This window comes from Pseudophryne corroboree, chromosome 2 (assembly GCF_028390025.1).
Source record: "Pseudophryne corroboree isolate aPseCor3 chromosome 2, aPseCor3.hap2, whole genome shotgun sequence".
NCBI classification, from domain to species: domain Eukaryota; kingdom Metazoa; phylum Chordata; class Amphibia; order Anura; family Myobatrachidae; genus Pseudophryne; species Pseudophryne corroboree.
Genome location: NC_086445.1, coordinates 932,358,204 through 932,376,134, shown reverse-complemented (window position 1 = coordinate 932,376,134; position 17,931 = coordinate 932,358,204). Strand labels below are relative to the sequence as shown.

At 42.8% G+C, this 17,931-nt stretch overlaps 1 protein-coding gene across 1 annotated transcript in view; it reads right to left on the bottom strand.

Moving 5' to 3' along the window:
• Window positions 1-238: 238 nt before the first annotated feature.
• LNP1 (leukemia NUP98 fusion partner 1) overlaps window positions 239-17,931 on the bottom strand; it is a 308,875-nt gene continuing 291,182 nt past the window's right edge. The window contains exon 5 of the mRNA XM_063956236.1: window positions 239-422. Within this exon, the coding sequence (XP_063812306.1) occupies window positions 315-422 (108 nt within the window). The 3' untranslated portion in view covers window positions 239-314. The remainder of the gene's footprint in view (window positions 423-17,931) is intronic.

The window sequence follows — 17,931 nt, the reverse complement described above, 5'->3', positions numbered from 1 at the left end:
CTAGGTGATAGGTGAGTGCAAGACTGAGTGCTGAAACCCTGTTTAACCAATTCATTGAAGTGGTGATTGCCGATTTGTAAGATAGATAATAACAACAAATATTTAGCAAATAAGTGACTTTATTTACAGGACAGCTCTATAATAAAACCTAGATCTGAAATGTAAATGTACCACAAAGTGTTATTAATTGACTATAAAAATATATATAGTACAAAAAAAATATTCTGTGTACTGTACAGCTGTCTGGTTACAAAAGCGGTTGGTTAGTTCCTTATAGAGAAGTGATTTGTACTTTTCTGTAGAATGTTCAATGATCACGGAACTTTCATCCGAACAGAGTATAAGAAAAAGGACTTGGCTGTGATGAGCTGGACCCGACATGTGGGACATGTCTGCTTCTTGCACAGCCATTTCCCTATGCACTGTAGAGGGAAAGAAAAGATTTCAGTTATAAAAACCTTTGGATAAAACATTACAGTCTTGAAATATGTTTTATTACCCTTGTATATTAATAAATATAGGGGGTAATTCCAAGTTGATCGCAGCAGGATTTTTTTTTAGCAATTGGGCAAAACCATGGGGGTCATTCCGAGTTGTTCGCTCGTTATTTTTTTCTCGCAACGGAGCGATTAGTCGCTAATGCGCATGCGCAATGTCCGCAGTGCGACTGCGCCAAGTAAATTTGCTATGCAGTTAGGTATTTTACTCACGGCATTACGAGGTTTTTTCTTCGTTCTGCTGATCGGAGTGTGATTGACAGGAAGTGGGTGTTTCTGGGCGGAAACTGGCCGTTTTATGGGTGTGTGTGAAAAAACGCTGCCGTTTCTGGGAAAAACGCGGGAGTGGCTGGAGAAACGGAGGAGTGTCTGGGCGAACGCTGGGTGTGTTTGTGACGTCAAACCAGGAACGACAAGCACTGAACTGATCGCAGATGCCGAGTAAGTCTGAAGCTACTCAGAAACTGCTAAGAAGTGTCTATTCGCAATTCTGCTAATCTTTCGTTCGCAATTTTGATAAGCTAAGATTCACTCCCAGTAGGCGGCGGCTTAGCGTGTGCAAAGCTGCTAAAAGCAGCTTGCGAGCGAACAACTCGGAATGACCCCCCATGTGCACTGCAGGGGAGGCAGATATAACATGTGCAGAAAGAGTTAGATTTGGGTGGGTTATTTTGTTTCTGTGCAGGGTAAATACTGGCTGCTTTATTTTTACATTGCAAATTAGATTGCAGATTGAACACACCCCACCCAAATCTAACTCTCTCTGCACATGTTATATCTGCCTCCCCTGCAGTGCACATGGTTTTGCCCAATTGCTAACAAAAATCCTGCTGCGATCAACTTGGAATTACCCCCATAGTTCTATTGTCAACTGCACACAGGGACAAATTTAGGGATCAGACCAGCCCTTGACACAGCATTATCGATCGCCACCCATCATGTATCTGCCCCTTCATGTTGGTGCCAATCCTGATGCCCTCAGACCGTGAAAGCATCCACAACCCCTGTACAACAATTTACTGCCCATTGCCCTGTACCCCACCCCTGCCAGCTGCTAAATAAAAAATAAGTAAGAATGGAAAAAAAAAAAAGAATCACCTTGGCTCACCTGGCATGACCTAGTATGGCTCTCATGCGGAGGAGTCTGCTGTGACGCCCCCCCCAGCAAGTGGCACCCCTAGACATGTGCCTGGTGGGAAATCCACCACTGACTGCACCATAATAAAGGGAACTTGGAATTTATAGAAAGCTTTTAGATTTATTTTTCATTGTAAATGCATTTCTTATGCTTTTTTATGAAATAAAACTTTTTTGAATACAGTATTATGGAGGTTTAGTGGAGGAAATATACTCTGCATAATATATGTGGAGGTCACAAAAAGGACCAAACAGTAATCACGGCTATCTGAGCAGGGGCGGAGTCAATATGAAGTGGTTCTATAAGAATCTCAGCATTTCGGTATCTCCACTTTTTCGTAGACTGTGTGTCACCTGTAAATTTGTAAAATGCATATATGCGTTTTAACAATTCAGTAAAATACAAAGGCAAAAGTGCTATCACGTATTTTTTCTAACTAATGAAACAAATAAATAAAACATAAAAGTTATGGCTAAAATGAACGTAAACATATCAAAAATCCCTAATACTTCGTGGCTGGTAACCCCGGACATTCGGGTACATTTACCATACCGCCTCTAAAAAACTCCCCACTTCAGCTGCTGCCTTTAAGTGTAAATTGATGGTTTTTACAAGCAGGTGTCTTCAGGGATCATTGCAGCTTTTTACAATTGCAGCTTCATTACATTGGTTTACTTAAACAAAATACTTTGTACAAAATGTTCCTAAATTACGTTACCTTGTCTACTATTTGTTTAGGAATCGGGTCAGATATGTTGAAAGTGGAGTGCGCTACTGCACAGACTCCAAGGGGTATATTTCCTAAGGTGTGAGTTTTCTAGAAGTGAAGATGTTGCCCATAGCAATAAATCAGATTCTAGCTATTTTCTAAGTGGAATCTGATTGGTTGCTATAGGACACCTTAGTAAATATACTACTCCTTCAAGGAAGCTTCATTTTCACTACAAAGATGGCTGCCAAGGCTTCTACTGAGCTTGTGCAGAGCCATTCTAACACTGTTTGAGAATGCTAGTCCAGTGAGACTAGTATGGCCTGTGTTTACCTGCGATATAACTTCAATTCCAGTGTTCCTGCAACACTACCTGGTACTTAAATACACTCACTGGCTGGTGAGCTGTATGACACCCTGCTATGCTCAAGTTCCACTCCATCTACCAGTGTGTATCACAATGAGTATGACTACGGCTGTACCACTGGTTACGTAACTGGGCTGTTCGTAGTTGTAAGGCATCCGCTAGTGTGTACAGAAACACTGCTACAGATGTAGCCACGCTCATCACACTACGATGCAGCATGCAGACACTGGCTGCATAGCAGAGCCGGCCATAGGCATAGGCAAACTAGGCAATTGCCTAGGGCATTTGATATGCCTAGGGGCATCAGCAGCTTCTGCTGATTAAAATGATATGTGGCATGCCTATATTCTGTGTGTAGCATTTCAAATGCAGATACAGCCACAGTCTCACACAGTATATAGGCATGCAGCATATCAATTTAATCAGCAGAAGCTGCTAGTGCATCCTAGCCACATAGCAATGCAAATAAGATGCATTTTCATAAAAATAAAATAAAAAAATAAAAAGGTATGCCCGACGTTAGCATTGAGGCAAGATTTATGAGGACACATCTGTATCCAAGCAGAGGCAGAGGTCACAGTGTTAGTGGCAGTGTGAGTGCTGTGTGCATGTGAGTGGGTTGGTTGTGCAGTAGTGTGCGGAATATGTGTAAGGAGCATTATGTGTGTCATGTAAAAATGCATTAATAATGTGCAACATATGTGTAAGGGGCACTATGTGTGTCATTATGTGTATAGGGGCACTAATAATGTGCAGCAAATGTGTAGGGGCACTATGTGTCATTATGTGTATAAGGGCATTAATGTGCGGTATATGTGTAAGGCGCATTATGTTTATAAGGACAGTAATAAGGTGTCTCATATGTGTAAGGGGCATTACTGTGTGGAATGTGTATAAATGCATTACTAATGTGTGGGATTATGTGTATAAGGTGATCAAGTGCTCTACCATGTGGCATTGCATATAGAAAGGGCACTACTGTGTCGTCTAATGTGAAAAAAGAGCAATATGGTGTGGTGTAATATGAATAAGGAGCAATTCAGTGTGATGTAATGTGAATAAGGGGCTCTACTGTGAGGAGTAACGTTTATAAGGTAAAGTGATACTACTGTGGGATGTAATATGAATTATGGACACTATCGCAAGATCAAATGTGAATAAAGTTGCAGTACTGTGTGGCGTAATTGGAATTGGGGTTATTGTGTGGCTATGCCCCTTGCCAGCAAACATACCCCTTTTTGGGCTGTGCGCCAAATGTGCGAACTGTTCCTATTTAAAATATAGGGGGTACAAACACCAAAATAAGGACTTCTATGGGTGAGGGGTGATGGTACTGGGAAAGAGGTGCAGGGTCAGAGGCGGAACCAGCGGTGGTGCTAGGGGGCACCAGCCAAAATCTTGCCTAGGGCATCATATTGGTTAGGGCCGGCTCTGCTGCATAGCATGCCAGGCTGTGACTATTCGCAGTCGGCTAACACATAATACCATTAGGAATGAATGGAGTGATCGCCGGATGTGAACAGTCGCAGCCTGGCATGCCATGTTACAAGCCGAGTTACAGCACGCTGCATCACAGCAAAGATGAGCATGGCTACATCTGTACATCTCAAGCTTTTACCAGGGCCGAAACTAGGATTTCTGTCACCCGGGGCAAGGCAGTAATTCGGCGCCCCCCCCCCCCCCCCCCCCCAAAAAAAAAAAAAACACAAAAAATATATATACAAATATACATATATATATATATAGATAGATATAGATATAGATATAGATAGATAGATAGATAGATAGATAGATAGAAAGAATAAAAAATAAATAGATTTAAAAAAAAATTAAACAAATACAAATTAAACAATAATAACATATATATATATATATATATATATACACACACATAAAATTGATTTAAATAAAAAGAATTACAAAAAAATAAAAACACCACAACTGTAGGCTCTGCCCTTTCAGATATCTCTTAACCAGTAGTAGCAACGGCCCCGGTGCCCTCTGTACTGAATGGATGCCAGGTGAAAAAAGAAGGCAGCGGAACTCCCGATGTGATCCAAAGGATCCAGCACTCACTCTCCAAATAAACATTAACCGCGGTGCCCTCCAACAGGGATAATGTAAAGTTTGAGCAATATAGGCTGCATTCAGCAGATTTTGAATAACAGACTACTGCAGAGTAGATTCTAACATTTCAGATCTTTTAATCCATGATCAGAGAACAATAAATACCAAAAAAGTGATGTTTCATCTCAGGCATGTGCGCATTTCATGCAAATTCATTATCCATTAAAGATCAATGCAGATAATATATACTCAAAAGGCAGACCATAAAGGTCATTGCCCATACTAATATAAGACACAGGGAGTACAGCTTGTTACTATAGGGGGGGAATACTGCTATACTGGGGATACTGGTTTCCAGGAGTGCACATTTATTGGGCAAAAGGCAGCGCAGTGTTCACTTACCCCTCTCCCCACCTCCTCAGTGCAGCGTGCAGGCTTAAAATAGTGATGCCCCAGTGCCCCAGCACGCACCTTCCTTTATTGTTGGGTGCGCTGGGGTTCGCTCCCGGCCGCCGGACTCCCGCCTCCATCCTCTCTTCAAGCGTCTCAATGCGTGCGTGTGACGTCACACGCACAAAGCTTCAGCCGCAACCCGGAAGCGCCAGAAGCCTCTGCTGCCGGCACCTGACAGGAGATAGCGGAAGCCAGCAGGTGTATCGTGCGCACCACAACTGGCCTCCTTTGCGCCCCCTACATCCCAGCACCCGGGGCACATGCCCCCCTAGCCCCCCCCTAGTTTCGTCCCTGCTTTTACAGACATATTTTCAACAGGTTATGGGCCCAGGCATACAAAGTTCAAGTACACAAGCCCCAAGCTACGAGAACACCCACAGCAGCACACAGTTACCATCTTGAGCACATGTACAGACACTGACTGCCATAGAACACAGAGATTAGACAGCACAGGGGTGTGGATCATCAAACCGACAGTGTCTAGGTCGACAATGTTTAGGTCGACCACTATAGGTCAACAGTCACTAGGTTGACATGGTCTGAAGGTCGTGTCAAAGTCAGAAAAATATCTCTATGCACACTACCATATTTGCACCTCACACAGGTCCGTGCTGCGCATGCGTACGCTCTCCCGTACGTGCGCATACTCACAGTCGCGGGCACCCGCAGGCGCACGGTATGCGTATTTACGGTAGAGTTTATGTGATCGTAGCGTGCGACTCAATCGTTACATATTTTCACTATATAATGTATTTTGTAGATCATGGTCCCTTTGATAGATTCTGAAAGTTTGGTTAATATAGAATGTTCGTGAACAGAGAAATCCCTCTTTGTTTGATACGAAGGGTCAGACAGGAGTAATACAGTGGTGTTTAGTACCCATCGGAAGAGTATTTAATTAGCAATATTCCGGTGTTGGTTTGAAGCGGATTAATCGCTCGTGCGAATAGTTATGGACATAAGAAGTTTATGAACATTTACTGTATTTGCACTTACTTATCCATGCGGCGGGAAACCCAGTTTCCCTCCCACCTGAGCTGTTGGAAATAGTCACGGCCCACCTGTATGAATCAACCTATGACCTTTTGTTATAATGCGAGGAGGAATTCCTGTGTCCAATGAACAATGAGATTGTAGGGACCATTGAATTGCATTGTGTGTGGGGCATAAATAGACAGGCCGATCACATCCAGCTCTCACTCTTCAACGGTTATCATTGCTGAAAATCGGGAGCTGGATGTCCAGAGGCGCATGCGATCGTTTCCTTTGTGCGTAAGTTTTTCTCCGCAACCATATTGATCTTCTTGTTATTGTGGGCCAATTTCTCTCTCTCTCTTCTCCTCTTTCTCTCTTATTTTCCCTTAAATAGTAATTGTATTGTATTTCCTGTGTAGTTATCTGGTTAGGTAGTCTATGTTATATTGTAGTGTATGATTTGTATTTGTATTAATTCTTTTGCAAGTATATCATTCATAATATATATATTAGGCGTTGGACCCTGAGCACGGTATCTGTGTATTTCTTATAGTGTTAAGTATTCTCAGAGCGTCGGTGACGCTAGAACAGCTTTAAAGGTAATAAGGTTATACTGTGTTGCATTTACACTCTATCATTACACTAAGGTTTTACTGCACAATACACTGTTTATGGTTTAGATACAAAGGTTTAACATTGTGAGCGTCAGCGCCGCTGGTGATCTCCTCGTGGTCCCGAGCGTCCGCTACGCTATAGCGAATCATTAAGTTAGTCAGCAGCCAATAGCGTGCCTGCCTGTGATCTCTTGGCCGTGAGCGAACGTGACGCTTGAGCGTCTCGACTACGGCTAAGCGATTGTTACGCAACGTGCGTACCCTTACGGTACTTCATACGTAAACAGCGTACAGTGTTCTTAGACCTCATAAAGGGTTTTATATAAGATAAATATTCAGCTTTATCAATTGCGGGCTCGCCCGTCCTTCACATATCTGCACTAGGTAATTTCAGCAGACATTATCCAGCAGCAAAGGGCGGGAGATCATATTCCTCGTAGTGCTGTTTGGATAAGCGTCTGCTTCTCTTAGTAAAGGGTGCTGAAGGAATCCGGGAACCGGAGGTAAGAACAACACGCTAGTCTCTTTTAAAACTGTTTATTTCTGTCTTGCGTACACACGCACGCATATCTGCATTTCTTTTCATTCGTGTATTTTCATATATCACTCTCCTGTTTGCCAGTTTTATAGTTGATAAACGTGCTAAGAGAGATTTGCTGCTATTTTATAGTTTAAGAGTAAAAAGGTAATATAGTTAAAGTATAGACAAACACAGCTGTGCCTGAGAGACAAGGCGAAGTCAGTGTGGTGCGCGGTAGATGATAAAGGATCATCTACATTGATAAACGTATAAATTGTGTTACGGTGGATCTTTGCTTTGCGTACACGTGTCTCTAACAAAGGACTGAGACTTGCGTACGCAACCCAAGGGCCGACGCACGCAGCGTATATTACGCAACGGAGCGTACGGGTACGCCCACGTAACTCAAATCACAAGTGTTAATTTTTTTCAACGCGATAAATAGCGCAACGCGGTAAATAACGCAAGGCGATAAATCGCGCAAATCTATTTTAACATTCAAAATTTAAATTAATAGATCCTTCTCCTAATTTGTAACACATCTGGTCTAAAGAGAAATTTCTGCGCAGAAATAGAAATAGAAACAAAAGTGTATATGTGGTGAGTGAGTGTTTGTTTTTACAATTTTTGAGGTTGAACCACAAGAAAAGTCGAGTTCTCGTGAGGTACATACGTGTAAGTGACGTACATGGTGGCTAGGGAGGCATCCCTGGTTAAAACATACAATTTGAGCATTAGAGTGTAGCAGACCAGGAGGTCATACTGTAACAGACCAGGAGGTCATAGCAGACCAGCAGGTTCAGGTACAGCAGACAAGGAAGTCCGCTATACAGTCCACAGGCACAACACCTAAAAGGGTTGGTGCAACACCCATATAGGCCATACAAGCTCTGGCTGAAGGAATTCGCAGCCGTAATTTTCGATTCCGTTGGTCGCTCAGTACATAAGATTAGTTGCTTATGTGCTGAACGATTGTACCGCACGTAATTGTGTGCATTAGTAAACCTGACCGGTACTATTTGTGTACGAAGGTCATAAACGCTATTTGTACATTCTAACGTGATTTGTGTAATTTTTTTTATTTTAAGGGAAGTTCGCTGGTCACTCAGGAACTATCCAACAACCGATACTTGCTGGGGAACGCGCCCCAGTAAATAAAGGTTCACAGGGGCCCTAGGTTGGGTACAACAGCTCTGGATACAGTGATTGTGTTACTGGCCAACGTGGGCGAGAAGTGAGTGGAGTACTCAGTAAACTTCACCGCCAGCCTGCCCCGGGCATCTTGGTTTTTGTAAGGGTTCGCTGAAGAAAAGCAACACCTGCAAGTTATGGGGGCCAGTTGTTCAGGTAGGGGGCGATCAACCTCGGTTCGGGTTGATTTAGTAAACCGACCAATCGGGTCGGCCAGGTATGTAATGTGTGAAAAATACGGTTCACACATAGAGGTTTTATGTGATGAATGGGAAAGAATGACTGTACTGGACGGGGAGAAATTCCCAAGAATAGGTAGCTTTAGCCCAGAAGTGTTACTAAATCTAAGGAGAAGGATAGGTCTTATTGAACCAGCAAAGAGACGGATCAAACATTATGATTGTTTAAAGTTATGGCAACAGGAAAGTGAAATGCAAAAAGAGCTAACTGACATACCTGACTCTCATCTTGGGAGGAGAGATGTGGCAATGGAGAGGATTATGGTTGCGGAGAAAGGCACAATGTTGAACAATAAAAACGCACTTAGCAACTGTAGTATAGATGATAAGAATAAGTGTAATAAACATAACAATGATAATTGTAATGCTGTTAAATGTACAACTATTAACCCGTGAAGTTGCACCCCATGTCAAACTTCCCTCAGGAATACGAGCAAGAAAGTGAACTCAACACGATGACGGCACCACTTCCAGCCATCACACAAGACATCCAGGTGGACGCGACCAAATCGGTAAAGGCAATAATCAAACCCCCTAACGGAGGGTCAGGTGAGGTCGTGTCCACAGGTACGTACAATGTTTTATATCACGCACAAACAAATGTACCCCATATTGTAAGACCAAAACAAGGTGATGTAATTGAGTTTAGTCCTGTCAGGGCTGTCAGGGTGATCACAGTCCCCAATGGGAAGACTGACGATCAGGGAACCATTCCCGTCCAGGACAGTGCAATGCGCTGTCCCTGGTCCCGGACCGAATTGAGATCAATTATGTCCGAATTTCCCGATCCACGGAAAAATCGCATGTCAAAGGTTCATTAAAGAACTAGGAAACTCAACAGAACCCACCAACAAAGATTGGCGGACAGTGCTGAGGGCATGTTTGCCCTCCGGTGTTGACTCTGCGACATTTATTACTGATTGTCAATTAGACACAGAAGTACCTCAAACGGAGGAACACAATCAGGAATGTATTAAGCAGATAAACCAACAGTTGGAAGTATATTTCCCTGCCGTTGTCAAGTGGAATGAAATCTTCTCCATAAGACAAAACGAAAGGGAAAGTATCTCCAGTTATTTCAATCGAGCACTGCAAGTAATGGCTAGGAACACTGGGATCACAGACATCAAAACATGCGCACAGCATAGAGAAATAGCGGTTAAGGTATTAATGAATGGTTTAAAGGAGGTATTGAGTACAAGGGTACAGACCACCAACCCAAACTGGAGAAATATCTCGGTGGCCGCATTAAGAGAGGCCGCTATTGATATTGATCAAAATATCACCAGATACAGAGAGTCACAAAGTGATAAATTAATGGCCGCAAGTATACAGGCCCTAACCACAAGACCACTCCAGCATAAGCCCCAAACCCCTGCGAGAAATTTAAATGTGGAAGTCTGTTACAATTGTCATAAAAAAGGACACTTTGCGAGAGATTGTAGATCAAGAGGAATACAAAAGTCATATCAATCCCCTAGACAACAACATAACCATGATATCCAAGGAAGCAGGGAAGCACAGGGAAAGCGGTTGATGGTGATGAGCATCCGAGCGTTTGAGGAGGCATCAAATCTACCAAAACCTCAGGTCACTGACACTTGGAAGAAGCCCCGGGTTTGTTTTCTTTGTAAAAGAGAAGGGCATTATGCCAGCAGCTGTAATAACCCACATAAAATCAGACCCCCTAGACCCAGAAATGAGCAAAATTAAAACACACACAATTATAAACAGGGACCATATAGGAAGAATTTTGAGCCACACCCATAATGTAGTCAAGAAAGGTGATCATACGACTGATGGTAAGCCTGAGGTAACGGTTAATAAATTGGGAGGTCATTCCCTGAAGACACAGGAATGACCAGGTGAAACGTTGTAAATGTATTTGTGAAAAAAAATGTTTTTTTTTCTCTTTCTCTCTCTCTATCCCCATCTCTGACGATTATTGGTAGGATTCAAACATTGCATATATACTTGGTCTTTGCAGAAGTCTACCAAACCCCAGCATGACCTATCCGCACCAATGTATTCTGGCCAGATACAGACAATGGAATATGGAAGTGCTGGGGGGGAGGGACTGCGCAAGGAAACCATTAGACATGTAGATATGACAGCCTGATGATCTGACAATGTTTTAAAATGTTTGAAAACTGTTTGTTTGAAAAAAAATTTTTTTTCCTGTTGTTGTTTATTGATGTGTTATGTTATATATATACATATATGAATTGTTCTCTCTCTCTTTTGTTTTTTTTTGCTGTTGTTGTTTTCTCTCTCTCTTCTCACTCATGCTTTCATGTTTTAAAGATGGTATGTCACACCTAAGTTAGGCAAATGGTAATGCAAGATTTTTTGCTCCTTACAGAAAGATCGCTGGTTTGGAGGGAATATTGCATCACCAGAATGTTCGTTTGGAAGACTGAGAGACAGCACCTTTGAGAAGACAGCAGAACAAGAAGAACAACAAGACGAGAGAACTAATTATCGTAACAAGTTTCTCTCCCCCTCAAACTGATTTTCTGTACCCCATTACAAATTTCTTCTTTTCTCCTCCTGTAAGATGGACTTGCCCCAAGAGACTGTGATATGGATTTTTCCTGTTGACCATGATGTTGACCCGAGCAGTCTGTTCCGGCGAGAGTACCATGGTGGTCGAGAGAGGTCCTGGAATGGGTTCTGATGATAAAGATGGAGGTGTAAATTTCCAATAACAACCCAATCACCAAGCAAAGGCGAGTACCGGAAACGATCCAGCAGCCATGTTATCTGTAAACATTTTCTTTTAAGGATTGTTAGCTGAAGAAAACTGTATCTGTCGGCTCTGTAACAATGTCATTGAGGATGGGTGCATAAAGAAATGCCAATCCAGTTTTAATATCCATATGGACCGGCATCCATTGAGTGACTATCACTCCTTAGTGGGTAGTGTATTAAATCAAACAGATTGTTGGGTATGCTCTCAAGTACCTCAAGGTCATAGCAAATCAGGGCTAGTACTATTTCCTTTAACGGTAGGGGAGGTACTTGAGCTAAAGGGTGGGAGACCGGTGGACAGGAGGTTTAATATCTCCAGCCCTCCTAGTTTGAAGCTCCACCAATACCATGTGGATAGGTCCCTATTATGTTTTAACATCTCCAATCCCCGAAAGCCGGGAAATTGGGAAGTGTCATGGAGTAATCAAACCATGACCTTTTCGCATAGAGCAGATAGAATGCCTACAGATACAGAGCTTATACGCCACATAGCCAGTAGAGGAAAATCTTTCCGATATAGGTATACCTTAGGAAATAGGATTACGAGAGTTGGAGAGGTATCACCAGGATACTGTGCACATATCGTACAACCTGATACGTGTACTAAGCAGATGGAAGAATTAGGGTTAGGAGATTTCACATGGAAGGTGTGTAATATGGTTATGTCCTACTCCGTCCCATATGTTCTCCCCGATGATGCATATTTCATATGCGGGAGAAAGGCGTATAAGTGGCTTGCCCCAAACTCTGAAGGATTGTGTTATATTGGAAAAGTACTGCCTGAAGTAATGACTGTATCACATGACAAAATGAAAGACATACACCGTGTTGCCCAAACTCCTTATACTCACACCCATTACGAGCACGTAGTTAAACGGCACCTGATAGAAAGAACAGAGCATCCGGCCTCTGACATGATCCATGAATCCACCGGGATTCAGTTTCTAATCGCGTTAGACATCACTCGCACCGCTAGAGGAGTGTTGAATTATAAATACATATCTGCGCTTGCAAATTTGTTAGATAATATCACTGAAATGTATGATGACACGTTTAGGTATACTGGAAGAGAACTTCAAGCTTATAAAACAGAACTGGTACAGCATAGAATGGTTCTTAATTACCTCACAGCAGTGACAGGCGGATATTGTGTCACACTGGCAACACAATACGGCGTGAAATGTTGCACATATATTACGAATAGCACCGAGGACCCGGTCGAGGTCATAGACCAAAAGATGGACGATATTCTCCAACTGAAGTGGGAATTTCGCAGGAGACACAATATCACTCTTGCTGCTGTAGGTAATGAGCTGACTGGTTGGGTGTCATGGTTGAACCCGCGAAATTGGTTCTCTGGTTTAGGAGACTGGGCTCAAGGAGTTATAATGGATGTTGGGAAGTTTCTCCTATGTATCTTAGGTGTTATCATAACGATTGGTTTGATATTTAGATGCAGTCAGGCTTTAATGAAGTGCAATCGTCGTACTAGGGTAATGAGTCTAAGGAGTGAGGAAACTGTAATTCCAATGGACTTGATTTATGACCCAAATGTAGAAACAATGATGTGATGAAAATGCGATTTCTACGGTCCGTTTCTTTCACCTGTTTTTTCCGTTTCCTCCAAGGTAAAAAGACCCACTTGGACAAGGAATTTGATGAGCCGATATACAGACAACAGATGGATTAAAGAAGAAGTTTTGACAACCTGATACACAGATTTTTGATGAACTATGCCATGGATCCCCAGTTTCCCTAGAAATTTTAAAATTACGCTAGCCCAACACTTTTGTAAATCTATGGACATTGACAGCTTTTGCTCGCACCTTATGGGCAAAAGCACAAAGAAGACTGCATTCAACAGACACCAAACAAGACCTCAATCGACGAATGTACATTTACCTGACATAGAATACCACTGCATTTACCGTAATTATGTCTTTTCTTCATTTCTACAACCCTCAGGTAATGACACACATAGTCGATAGGGAATACAGGCACAGATATCAGCAATCACATATCTCCCCCATTCATGTATCATCAACTAAAATGTGCTACCCCATTTTGTTACAACCAAAGCCGAAAAGAGCTCGGTAAAGTTTGACAGCCCATCCACAGACCCGTACCACGGGATAAGAAGGAATTCAAATGTATACTTCGCAATACCTCGAAGCTTGATTTAAAACACGTACGGCACGATGATACATGACCCCCAAGCACGGATTCATACACACATGCTTCTGCTATCTCACTAGGTCATACCCTTTTCCTACCTTCTCCTCTCCTCCCCTACCCAACCATGTAAATGTATTAACCCCTGACATATATTTTTCTCTTTTTGAAATGTTTTAGAAGGTGGCAGTTATTGTTGACTGCCAAAGGGTGGACTGTCAAAGTCAGAAAAATATCTCTATGCACACTACCATATTTGCACCTCACACAGGTCCGTGCTGCGCATGCGTACGCTCTCCCGTACGTGCGCATACTCACAGTCGCGGGCACCCGCAGGCGCACGGTATGCGTATTTACGGTAGAGTTTATGTGATCGTAGCGTGCGACTCAATCGTTACATATTTTCACTATATAATGTATTTTGTAGATCATGGTCCCTTTGATAGATTCTGAAAGTTTGGTTAATATAGAATGTTCGTGAACAGAGAAATCCCTCTTTGTTTGATACGAAGGGTCAGACAGGAGTAATACAGTGGTGTTTAGTACCCATCGGAAGAGTATTTAATTAGCAATATTCCGGTGTTGGTTTGAAGCGGATTAATCGCTCGTGCGAATAGTTATGGACATAAGAAGTTTATGAACATTTACTGTATTTGCACTTACTTATCCATGCGGCGGGAAACCCAGTTTCCCTCCCACCTGAGCTGTTGGAAATAGTCACGGCCCACCTGTATGAATCAACCTATGACCTTTTGTTATAATGCGAGGAGGAATTCCTGTGTCCAATGAACAATGAGATTGTAGGGACCATTGAATTGCATTGTGTGTGGGGCATAAATAGACAGGCCGATCACATCCAGCTCTCACTCTTCAACGGTTATCATTGCTGAAAATCGGGAGCTGGATGTCCAGAGGCGCATGCGATCGTTTCCTTTGTGCGTAAGTTTTTCTCCGCAACCATATTGATCTTCTTGTTATTGTGGGCCAATTTCTCTCTCTCTCTCTCTTCTCCTCTTTCTCTCTTATTTTCCCTTAAATAGTAATTGTATTGTATTTCCTGTGTAGTTATCTGGTTAGGTAGTCTATGTTATATTGTAGTGTATGATTTGTATTTGTATTAATTCTTTTGCAAGTATATCATTCATAATATATATATTAGGCGTTGGACCCTGAGCACGGTATCTGTGTATTTCTTATAGTGTTAAGTATTCTCAGAGCGTCGGTGACGCTAGAACAGCTTTAAAGGTAATAAGGTTATACTGTGTTGCATTTACACTCTATCATTACACTAAGGTTTTACTGCACAATACACTGTTTATGGTTTAGATACAAAGGTTTAACATTGTGAGCGTCAGCGCCGCTGGTGATCTCCTCGTGGTCCCGAGCGTCCGCTACGCTATAGCGAATCATTAAGTTAGTCAGCAGCCAATAGCGTGCCTGCCTGTGATCTCTTGGCCGTGAGCGAACGTGACGCTTGAGCGTCTCGACTACGGCTAAGCGATTGTTACGCAACGTGCGTACCCTTACGGTACTTCATACGTAAACAGCGTACAGTGTTCTTAGACCTCATAAAGGGTTTTATATAAGATAAATATTCAGCTTTATCAGTCGACAGGGTTTCTAGGTTGACATGTGCTAGGTCGACAGGTCAAAAGGTCGACATGAGTTTTTCATGTTTTTTTGGTGTAGTTGAAGCCCAATTAGTGCACCGCGTCCCCTCGCATGGCTCGCTTCTCTCACCATGCTTCGGGCAAGGTGCCTCGCTCCACTACCACTTCGCTCGGCACAAATTCCCTTTCCAATCGTAGTCCGTGTGGATCGTTAAATATGAAAAAGTTCAAAAAAATAAAATTTTTTGAAAAACAGGGGTTCTAGGTCGACATGTGCTAGGTCGACAGGTCAAAAGGTCGACATGAGTTTTTCACATTTTTCTCCTTTTTTTGAACTTTTTCATACTTAACGATCCACGTGGACTACGAATGGAATGGTAATCTGTGCCGAGTGAAGCGGTATCATGGCGAGAGAAGCGAGGGGACACGGTGCACTAATTCAGCTTTCCTGTCACTGTATGCAGAAAACGACACAAAAAACCCTCATGTCAACCTTTTGACCTGTCGACCTAGCACATGTCGACCTAGAAACCCTGTCGACCTTCAGACCCTGTCGACCTATAGTGGTCGACATAAACATTGTTGACCTAGACAGTGTCAATCTTCAGACCGGACAGAATGTTTCCAGTGCAGTGTAGCAGCACAGCAGCAGATTAGAGCACAGAAGCTGCACAATTATGGCCCTCATTCCGAGTTGTTCGCTCGCTAGCTGCTTTTAACAGCATTGCACACGCTAGGCCGCCGCCCTCTGGGAGTGTATCTTAGCTTAGCAGAATTGCTACTAAATATTTTCTTGCAGTTTCTGAGTTGCTCCAGACCTACTCACAGATTGCGATCAGCTCAGTCTGTTTAGTTCCTGGTTTGACGTCACAAACACGCCCTGCGTTCGGCCATCCACTCCCCCGTTTCTCCAGACACTCCCGCGTTTTTCCCTGACACGCCTGAGTTTTTTAGCACACTCCCGGAAAACGCTCAGTTACCTCCCAGAAACGCCCCTTTCCTGTCAATCATTTACCGATCAGCAGAGCGACTAAAATGTCCTGCGTGCCTTGCGCATGCACAGTTTGCAACAAATCACAACATAGCGAAAATCAGCAAAGAGCTAACAACTCGGAATGACCCCCAATGTGTATAAGAAGCATGCATACAGGAGCTGCACACATAATGGGGTTTATTAAACTAAACTGTGCAGGGGATTATACAACCTGGAAGTTTGCTATGGAAATGAAATTAGAGTGTGAGAGATTGAGGAAAATGACAGGAGATACTGGTGATAGTTGATAAAGCTGATTTATCTTCAGGAATGAAAGCTATACCTTAAACACACCTTAAATACACTTTACCATGAAACCGCTGCGGCCGCTATACTTAAAACACACTCTACATACTTTGTACGCTATTAGCGTACAAAGTCCCGTGCTGTGTACGGACTTTGCGTACAAACGCCGTGCTGACGGTACAAAGTACTCACAGCGCGTACACACCCAGAGATACACTGTAAACCCTTAACAGCTATGCAATGCAATGATAATACACTTTAAACCTTAGCAGGGCAATGAAGACACGACACCAGATTGTAATTAAACCGCTGGGTTCCGACACCACAGCGTATTATTGCTGAAAGGGGGTTACAATACAAACAATACAATACAATATAACAGAGTAAATGGCTACAGTCAATGTTACATACGTGAGTGGATTCGCCGTGGTACCCGGTCCGGTCCTCCGTCATCTGATAGATAACGTTGAGAGTCTTGTGTCTGACCAGGCCTGCAGCAGGCTCTCTTTATACAATTCATCCAAAACGTAACACAATGGATACTGTAATCTCTTTGTCCATTGGACACAGGGATGGTCATTTACAGTACAGGAGAGGTCATAGGTCGGTTTGAATAGGTGGGCGATGTCTGTTCCAATTGCTCTTGTGGTTGGTCTCCTCTGGATTCCCGCCGCATACATAATGTACAGTAAATACAGTTTATATCTATATTCTGCTCCTGCACATAACTATCCGCAGGAACATGCGATCTTCCTCAAACCAACACCGGAATGTTACCCTTACAATACCCTACAGCTGGATACCAAACACCACCTTATAACCTTGTTCTGTCCCCTCCTATTCTGTAAAGGTGAATCCCTTTGTTCTGTTACCATTTAAACTGCTGTTACTTTCAGATGTGGTGCAGGGAGACTATGTGTACATTGTGCACTATTTGGATTAAATCACTATTTGGATTAAATATGTAATGTGTTTTGATAGCCTTCCATACATTCACAAACTACTGTAAATACTCATACCACGCGCTAATGCGCAGGATCGACCATATGCATATTGCGAATATGCGCACGCACAGCAGAACAAGTACACGCGCGGAGGCCATCTGTGTGTAGTTTGTACGTGATGTGTGTACTGCAATATTTTTTTACTTTGACAGTCCACCCTTTGGCAGTCACCAATAACTGCCACTATCTAATCAATAAACAGAAAAATATCTACACAATATCTACAGAAGTTTGGATGGTCGGGGGAGAGTTGTAGGTGGGAAATGTATGACCTAGTGGGATAGTAGAAAGCATGTATGTATGAATCCATGTCTGAGGGGCATGTATCATCATGCCGTATATGTT